Here is a 9,824-nt window from a genome sequence, read left to right on the forward strand (position 1 = left end):
GAATGGGGTCGCAGGCAGGCAGAGTTCTAGACCCAGACCAAGAGCTTGAACAAGCCCCTGCCACTTGCAGGGGTGGGAAGTACCTCTCCGAGGCTGCTTTAGCGCTAAGGAGCCTGGAGCGTCCGGGGTGAACTCAGGGGTTCTGAGCTAATCACGTGCTGCTTTCCCAACAGCAAGGAAATCGAGACCCTGCAAGGAGAGCAGGAGGAGATCACTCTGCTTCTGAGTCTCATCAAGTCCTCGAAGAACTTGGAACTGAATGAGAAAAACTACATGGAGCTGTGTTTCCTGCTGCAAACCAAGGAGGACTATGAGGCCCTGATTAAGTCACTGAAGGTGCTGTTGGCAGAACTGGATGAGAAGGTGCGGTCTTTCTCTTAGAGGGTTAACCAGAGTGAGGAGACGTAGGGGGGCGGCGGGGGTACCCACGATGCCTTAGGCCAGATCGGACACCCCCATATTCTAAAGGCAACTGTGGCCATTCCACCACCATGGGACCCGCACCCCGTTCCTCCACTGTGTTCTCCAGCGCCTCCCCACTGCACTTAGAGTCGACTCTCAAGCCCTTCCTGTGCCAGTCAGGAGAGGTTAGGTTATGCTGCAGTCACAACCCTCCCCCACAACTCAGTGGTTTAAAGCAACAAAGATTTCTTCGTTCCTGCTCTGTCTGTCATGGATTGGCGAGGGGCTCTTATAGCTTCTCACCCTGAGACCAGGCCAATGGGGTATCCACCATCTTGAATATTGCCAGGTGTTGTGGCAGAGAAAAAGAGAGTTCTGGAAAGTCTCACACTGGCAATTGAATGCTGCAGCCTACAAGCGGTACATCGCTTCTGCTTATGACCCATAGGCTCAAAATAGTCTACTAAATCCATATACACCCCAAATGCCCACCCCCCAAATAGTCAACTCTACCTGTCCACAGAAGGGTTGAAGAAGTGTATGTAGCCAGAGGCAAAGAGCTAGAGACATCTGATGGACAATGTTAATGGTCACATCCCTTACTTTGGCTTGAGAGGCCCTGCCTACCCCTCTGTCTTCATCCCATGTCACTCCTTCCTTCGCTCATCTCACTCAGCTACAGAAGACTCCCCCCCGAAATATGTGAAAACTAATCTGACCTCAGGGCCTTTGCACACGTTCCTCTGATCCCCGCTGCCTGTTCTTTATGTCTCAGCTTCAGTGTGACTTTTTCAGGGAGGCCCTTTCTATGCCCTCTCTCCCATTTAAAGCATATCCGCCTTGCATTAATTAGGTTCCTGGCCAAAACCAAATAGTACGCTCAGGAAGGTACTCTGAGAAGAGTTTTATGAAGCACTGTCCACAAGGGTGGGGGCACAGAGTAGGGACATTGAAGCACCGCAGGGTTAGCCGCAGTGGGCAGGGGGCACACTCTGGAAACAAGACAGGGAGCAGGCCAGACGGAATAAATACTCCGGCCTCTCTCTTCTCACCCATGGGTCCCCGGTGCAAGGAAGCCATTGTGGGCTCCTTGCGGGTCAGCTTCCTGGGGCACAGAGCGGGGCGCGTGGCACAGAGTGGAGAGTGCACCTCGGGGGTCGAACACAAGATCCCAGCACGCCCCCTCAGCCCCTCATGAGATCCCATGGCACCCCCTTCACAGCACTTCTCATAGCAGCAACTATGTTTTAACACGGGTGTCCTCTGTCTCTGTAATGTGTCGCCTGCAGAAGGGCAAGGACCATGTCTGTTTTGTTCCCCTCGGTACATCCTGTGCCTGGCATGTAGTAGATCCTCAATAAATAGTTACTGACTGAAAGAATCTGGGAATCTCATTACATCTTTCCTCTGCTTCCAAACCCTTCAGTAATTTCCTATTGTTCTTGAGATAAAGGCCAGACTCCCTGTGTGATTTGCTGGCTCTGCCGCACTGCGTCCTTCCTGCCCCTTCTACCTTCCCTCCTCCACCCTCCGCCTCCTCTGTGTCCCATGCACACTGGCCACCTCCATGAACCCACAGTGCTGCCTCTCACCTGCAGGCCTTTGCACATGCCTTTCCCTCTGCCTGGATTGCCCTTCCCCATCTTCTCTGCTTGGGGAACTTCTGGATACTTGTCCCTTCCTTTCTTCCCCAGAGGCTCCTACTGGACGTGTCCAACATACCTTACATCTCCCTTTTCCTAGGACTAAATATGCTTCATAGCTTGTTTCCAGTCCTAAATTATAAGTTCGTGTTGAGGCCAGGGGCCATCATGGTGTCTTGATTACCAGCATACGCCTGTTGTCTGGCACAGAGCAGGTGCTTAATAATCACTGATGAATGAATGAATGAATGAATGAATAAGAAAGGAGGCAATAGCAGTGAAAAAAGAGGAAAATTGAAGAATAGATGGGGACATGGGTTCTCAGAAACAGTAGGAAAGGGCAGCCTACTTTGGAACCCTCAAAAGAATATGGTGCTCGCTGCCCTCTACAAAACCCCTCCTTGCCCAGAGTCCCCTCCTGCTGTGCCCACCACCACACAATGCCCAGAGCTGCTTCCTGGCAAGAGATCACTGGAGGCAGGGACCTCAGCAGGCTCCGCCTGGCCTCAAGAATCAAATAAGCCAATGCCTTCATGCTGGAGAGAGCACTTGCGTAGGCAACGCATTCCTCTGGGGGAGCAGCCTCGGATATGTTTCCCACCAGAGGCCTGATTACTCTCAGCATCACAAAGGCAACACCTGACCTAAAGATGCCAAAGGGACAGGAGCCTGAATTTATTTATTTATTTATTTATTTATTTATTTATTTATTTATTTATTTATTTATTTTACAAATAGTNCAGGAGCCTGAATTTAATGACAAGAGCCACCGGGAAGTGTTGACATCACACCTTCCTCCACACCTCAGGCCAGGAGCTGAAGCCTGAGGTCTCTGAGTCAACTCAGGCAGGGCAGGGCATCCCGTCAGTGCAGGCAATGCTTCAGTCTGCAGATGCTGCCCTTCCGTGTATTAGAACGAGCCATTATAGGTGAGTTCGTGGGGCTTGGGGTTGAGGGAGCTTCCTGTGCACAGCACAAGAGAGGAGAAGAGACTAGAACGGGGATCTGACTTGACTTGAAGCAAAGCCTGGCTACTATCAATCGTCAACAGCGTTTGCGTGCCTCACAAGTTTGCGTGTGACCCAGAGGTTCCCTTGATGCCCGATCATCTGGGCTGCCATCTTGCTTGATGAACCAGTGGGAAGACGTTGGGCTATAGAAGTTTGTTTTTCTCATGTAACAAGATATCTGTCTGGGGAATGGTTGTCCCAGAGATGGTTTAGTAGCTCTACAATGACAGGTTGGTCTTTTTCTCTCTGATCTTCTTGGTTGGCCCTCCCCTCATGGTCACAAGATGGCTGCCAAAGCTTAGCTCGTATAGCTTCTCACAGAATCACATTCAAAGATATGAAGAAAGGATGGAGGATGGAGAGCTGGTTCTTACGTGATATTCTTACTTATGAGGGAGAGAATATTTCACCAAATCTCTTCAGCTGATTTTCCCTCATTGGCCTGGGCTAGGGTATATAGCAATTTCTAGGCCAATCACTGGCCAAAGGAAATGAAATTTCTATAATTGGTTTGGGGCTAGACCAGGGGCAGCAAATTATGGTGTGAGAGGTCAATCTGGTCTGTTTATGGCCCTCCAGAAAAGAATGACTTTCACACAGAACACAGACTATCTTTTCCTATAACATTTTTTAGGAAATGAGGAAACTTTTTCCAGAAGCTTCCCTAGCAATCACCCTGCTCAATTCAGAGGCCCCAGGTGGTTTAGTCCTGTCCAACCATGAATGAATAAATCATAGACGGGGGACAGAATTACCACAGGTGACTTGGGCCAGTCTTCTGGGGTGGGATGGGGGTTGGTGGCCTAACCACCCACCATGTCCGCTACAGTTCTGGCTGTTGATGCCTCTTACAGCCACCTGACTTTGGAATACTCTTCGTCCTTTGCTTGGTATCTCTCACTGCCTAAAACTGTCTTTCATCAGAGTACTGTGGTCCCTTCAAGATTAAATGTGGGTGTAGACCAAATTGGTGGTCTTCAAGACAGATTAAGCCTGACAACATAAAGGCTTTGGCCCAGTCAGTGTCTAAAATTTATTTTAATTAGTTACCATGTTAAAATTGAAAGATTTCATGTAAAAATTTGGATATCTGGCTTAAACAAAAAGATGGAATGACTTGGCAGCACTGACCCTGAATTTGCATGGGACAACCCAACCAAATGGTGTTGTGGTGACACCACAGCTGTTAACCCACTCTCTACTTCTTCCTCTCTAACAGATTCCTAAAGAGCTCTGTTTCTCATCCTCCCTTGCAGCTAAAGGTGGACAATAAAATTTGAGGGGAAGTGTGTTGGAGGTGTCAGAAAGTTTTGCTTTCTAGATATAGGTCCTAGTCATGTATCCATGTTGCTGCTTCCACCTTCCTCCCTGGAATATAACTGTGAAAGCTGGTGCAGTGGCAGCCATTTTTTGACCATAAGGGAAAGGCCAGGTGAATTACAGAGCTCTTGTGTTTACTTCCTTGAGTTATTCAACTTAAGCTAGCCATATATATGGAGAGAAAGAGAAACCATAATTTGTTTGAGCCACTATTTAGTTGCATTTTCTATAACTTATAGTTGCATGATCCAAGTTGCTGTCTCTTAAGGTAGGGGTATGTGCTCCAGTTTTCTATTCCCCACCGGCCTGTATAGTGGGCCCACTTTACTCATTTATGTCACCTGCCTGGCTATAGTTTGCAACTTCTAGTATAGATTTTTCTTTCAGTGTTCCACAATCATAACTGAGACTGTGCTGTATAGACTTCCTGAAGGTTTGGCAATGACCAAAGGAAACCACATCTCAGGGACACTAACGTAGAGCCCCAGATGCTATTGCTCCCAAAATTCATCAGCCCAAGCTCAGCACAGGAGTGTCTTGCTCCCAGCTGGAAGCCAGCCTCCATGTAGGCTGACAAACTTTATATTTCATTACACCAAGCACTTAACCCCTCTCATCCGGAACTTCTCAATTTCCAGACAGGAGCTGGGCTTCAGATGGTAAATTCAAGCTAATACCTCCAGACAAACAGGAACATATCAAATTGCTTTAAAGGACAGCGCCCCCACCTTTCACCCACCAGGGTTAAAAAAAAGTCTCAGAGCTTCATCTCAGCTCAAACTCTAAGAAGATAAAGTATCTCTAACACATTAAGACCTGGCACCCACTTGTCTTCAGATAACAGTTCTATTAATTTTTTTAATGTTTTATGTATTTTTGGAGAGAGACAGTGTGAGCAGGGGAGGGACAGAGAGAGAGGGGGAGACAGAATCCGAAGCAGGCTCCAGGCTCTGAGCTGTCAGCGCAGAGCCCGATGTGGCACTCAAACCCATGAACTGTGAGGTTGTGACCTGAGCCAAAGTCAGACACTCAACCAACTGAGCCACTCAGGTGCCCCCGGATAACAGTTCTATGAACTTCTCTAGAGCCTTCTAGGATTTAGCACTAGCCAGCTGCTTCTGGATGGGGCTGAGCTGTGGGCAGGTAATATGGATCTCTGCATGGGTGGGGTTAAAGCCCTATGGCAGGCTGGTTATGCACCTGCTAGTGGTGTGAGGAAATGACATGATCCGCTGGTACTTGTAGGAGAAACTACAGAGTGAGCTCTGTGGGAAGGTGATGGTGGGGTGGAGGTGGGGGTTATGTTCGGGTCTGGAGAACTTGGCTGGAGCTACAAAGGTAGATAGAAACACCAAAATTCTCTCCTGCCCACCGTGGCAAGGGCATATTTCACTTCTCTGAAGTCAGAATCAATGATCCTAATGCAGAAAGCGCATGGTGTGTTAGGAATGCTTTTGGCCACATGTGAAATGATACCCATCCAAAAGGTGAGTGAAATTCACATGCACAGGTAAAAACAAAACCTCTCAATTGCCTAATTTTACCCCAAACTGGCTAAGATTAAGTTGAGTTGAGCATGGATTCAAGAGAGAAATGAAAAATCCTTTTGTAGGAAAAGAAAGAACATTGCAGTTTTTATTTTAGCACACTTACGTTAATGAACTGTAAAATTTGTACCATACAGATGTTAATTTAACACAGCTGAGGGGGTTCTCTCTCTCTCTCTCTCCTTTTTTTTTTCCAGATTGTTCAGATGGAAAAAAAAATTATAAACCAAAAACAGATTTTTGCAAAGATACAAGAAGCCAATGACCCCCGGAAATTGCAAAAACAGATCCACATTTTGGAAACCCGTTTGAATCTCGTACGTAGGGTGTTCTCTGCAGCTTTGCACACAGCTCTGCCTTCCCTTGCTCAGGGTAGAGAATGATGTCCGTGGCGCCATTAGCAGAACGTACCCATCAGGAGAAGGTGAAATAATAGGCTTCATACAAGCCAGGCAGCCTCTTAGGCTTACCATCCACCCTCTTCCATCTGCTCTGTTCCATCCACTCTATTCCATCACTCATTGGCCCACTGTTACCCCAGGTGCCTTTCTCTGTCTTGCTCTCTGCACTTTATGTACCATGCATTTGCCCCCTCCCCCCCATCCCAATCTCCCACCCTTCCCGGGATGCCTATTCTTAGTGACTTGACTTTAAAACTCTTGCTCATTTTCAAGAAGCAGCTCAAATATTATCCCTCAGCAAGCAGAATTAGTTAGACCTTCCCTCCATCGTAATCTGGTCACATCTCTATTAGACCTGGTGCTTTTTGGTTGTTGTGGATGTTGTCTCTAGGAAATATTCAGCACGGACATGCATAACCAGATAGAGAGAAAAGTGGTATTTCCTGATTGCTTTCAATTTATGGTGACTTTTGCATTAAGCAGGATTTTCTAAATTCTTTTAGTATTTATTTACTTTTGAGACAGAGAGAGACAGAGTGTGAGTAGGGGAGGGGCAGAGAGGCACAGAATCTGAAGCAGGCTCCAGGCTCCGAGCTGTCAGCACAGAGCCCGACGTGGGGCTCAAACCCATGAACCGTGAGATCGTGTCCTGAGCTGAAGTCGGACGTTCAGCTGACTGAGCCCCCCAGGCACCCTTGTGTTACTGGCATTTAGTGGGCAGAGACCAGGACGTTAATAGCACAAAGCACAGGACAGCCCCCACCACAAATCATCCAGTGCAAAACAGCGCCAAGCTTGAGAACCCTTCTCTATAACAGCCCCGTCCCAGCCCTTTCCAGCCACCAACTTGGTGAAGAGTCTGGGACAGCTGTTCTAGAAAGTTCTGCCTTCTGGATTCGGCTGCTTGTTTCCTCATGGTGTCAAGTACCTTTTCCTTTCCCCTACCCTTGCTAAAACCTGGAAGTTAGGCATAAAAGTAGTTGAGGAATTTAAAATCCGGGGTGGGGCGGGGCCGGGGGGGGAGGGGAAACTTGCCTAAGACGGTTAGTGGCCAGCCCAAGCCTCCCACCCAGCACTTCATCCTCTATGCTGTGGCCCTGGAGCGGGAGGTCGGGGAAGACCTTCCCACCCTCTGGCTGCTTTCTGGAAGCTATCTCATGCCCCAGGAGTGAGCCCCGTTTTGAAGCACAGCCCTGCCTACAGGCCACCATTCACTTTGACAAGATGCTGACCACCAATGCTAAGCTCCGGAAGGAGATTGAGGACCTCCGGTATGAGAAGGCTGCGTACGACAATGTGTACCAGCAGCTGCAGCGGCGCATGTCGATGCAGAAGAAAACCATGAATATGGCCATTGAGCAGTCTTCCCAGGCCTATGAGCAGAGGTGGGCTGTGGGGGACACCCCGGGGGCAGAGATGTCTCTTAGGCCCCTGCTAAGCACCTGGGCTTGGCCCCTGGGTGTATGTATCGAGGGATCTTAAATCCTCATAACTCTAAGCACTGACTGTGTACCCAGCATGATGCCAGGTGCTCTGGGTGTTATTTCAACCCTCAGAACTGCCCCAGGGGTTATTATCCCTATTTTACAGACCAGGATACAAAGGCTTAGAGACGCCATGCCAGAATACTTACCTGAGAGCCAGGGAAATGGCAGATGGGGTGGGACTGAGATGCAAACTTCTCTGCCCTACCATCTCCTCCCGGTGGCCCTGCCTCCAGTCCTGGGGGTCTCTCAGTCTGCCTTATCGCTGGCCTCCCACTCTGGGCAAGAGGCATATAGCTGGGCTGTGAAGAGAACAGGTTTTGGAGTCAGATCTGGGTTTGAATCTCTGGTTCCATCGTTACTGTATTATTGTGGGACCACTTTGGGTGGTAGTGGGAAGTAAATAATATATGTATATAAGGACTAGCTGGGCCACAGTAACTGACAAGTGGTAATGGTGATGGTGGTAGTGGTGATGGTGGTGGTAGTGGTGATGCTGTTGTTGTTGGTGGTGATGGTGGTGGTGATGGTGATGATGGTGGTGATGGTGATGATGGTGGTGATGGTGATGATGGTGGTGATGATGGTGATGGTGGTGATGGTGGTGATGGTGGTGATGGTGGTGGTGATGGTGGTGGTGNTTGGTGGTGGTGGTGATGGTGATGATGATGGTGATGATGGTGATGGTGGTGGTGATGGTGGTGGTGATGGTGATGGTGGTGATGATGTTGGTGGTGGTGATGGTGATGGTGGTGGTGATGGTGATGATGGTGATGGTGGTGATGGTGGTGGTGATGGTGGTGGTGATGATGATGGTGATGATGGTGGTGGTGGTCGTGATGGTGGTGATGATGATGATGGTGGTGGTGATGGTGATGGTGATGGTGGTGATGGTGATGGTGGTGGTGATGGTGATGATGGTGGTGATGATGATGATGATGGTGATGGTGGTCGTGATGGTGATGGTGGTGGTGATGGTGATGGTGATGATGATGGTGATGATGGTGATGATGGTGGTGGTGGTCGTGATGGTGGTGGTGATGATGATGGTGGTGGTGATGGTGATGGTGATGGTGGTGGTGGTGATGGTGATGGTGATGGTGGTGATGATGATGATGATGGTGATGGTGGTGGTGATGGTGATGGTGGTGATGATGATGGTGATGATGACAGAAAAATCACTTCCTGGGGATGGGCTAGAGCCGGCAGCTCCTGTCATTCAGATAAGCAGGGCTGCTCTTCCACTCCCGAAAAACTCCATGATTAAAAGAAGTGATGGTCACTGGCAGAAAGTCCCTCTGGTCTGCTAGGGAGAGAGGAGAAGGGAGGAACCTCTGGAGGCTCAGACCCTGCACCTGCCTCTCTCAGGCTGGAAGCCACGGCTCGCATGGCCGCCATGAAGGACCGCCAGCAGAGGGACATTTCCCAGTACAACCTGGAGATCCGAGAGCTGGAGCGTGTCTATGCCCATGAGACCAAGCTCAAGTCCTTCTTGCTCATCAAGCTGAATGATCGTCTGGAGTTTGAGGAGCAGACCAAAAGGGAAGAAGGTACATTCTCCAGGTGTCGTTCTCTCTCTCTCTCTCTCTCTCTCTCTCCCTCCCTCCCTCCACCTTAGCTGAGGGTGCCCAAGGCCTTCTGTATAAGTAGTAAGGATGCCAGATTTAGTGAATAACATTACAAGATACCTAGTTAAATCTACATTTTACATAAACTGAATAAATTTTTAAAGAAAACAAAAATTATTTGTAGATTATCTACAATTGGGACATATTTATACTTTAAAAATCTATTGTTTGTCTGAAATTCAAATGTAACTGGAGGTTCTATATTTTATTGGCCAACCTGTAGGATGTGTCCTTACTCGGAGCTTCTCCTTTCATTGTTTTGTCGGGGAGACTTGGGTATCAAGTCCCCAGGTTTGGTGATTTGCTAGGAGGACTCAGAAGATTCAGCATGTAGTCACATGCATGGCTAGGAGATAGGCACAAAGCACACTCAGCAAAGAGGAAAGGGG

At 48.6% G+C, this 9,824-nt stretch overlaps 1 protein-coding gene across 1 annotated transcript in view; it reads left to right on the plus strand.

The window, feature by feature from the left end:
* The window catches only part of CCDC63 (coiled-coil domain containing 63), a 35,196-nt gene that overhangs the window by 7,355 nt on the left and 18,017 nt on the right, over positions 1 to 9,824 (plus strand). The window contains exons 4-7 of the mRNA XM_077747996.1: positions 174 to 363; positions 6,120 to 6,239; positions 7,527 to 7,708; positions 9,176 to 9,357. Of these exons, the coding sequence (XP_077604122.1) occupies positions 174 to 363; positions 6,120 to 6,239; positions 7,527 to 7,708; positions 9,176 to 9,357 (674 nt within the window). The remainder of the gene's footprint in view (positions 1 to 173; positions 364 to 6,119; positions 6,240 to 7,526; positions 7,709 to 9,175; positions 9,358 to 9,824) is intronic.

The sequence above is a fragment of the Crocuta crocuta genome, unplaced genomic scaffold, assembly GCF_008692635.1.
Source record: "Crocuta crocuta isolate KB4526 unplaced genomic scaffold, BGI_CrCroc_1.0 scaffold29, whole genome shotgun sequence".
Taxonomy (NCBI): domain Eukaryota; kingdom Metazoa; phylum Chordata; class Mammalia; order Carnivora; family Hyaenidae; genus Crocuta; species Crocuta crocuta.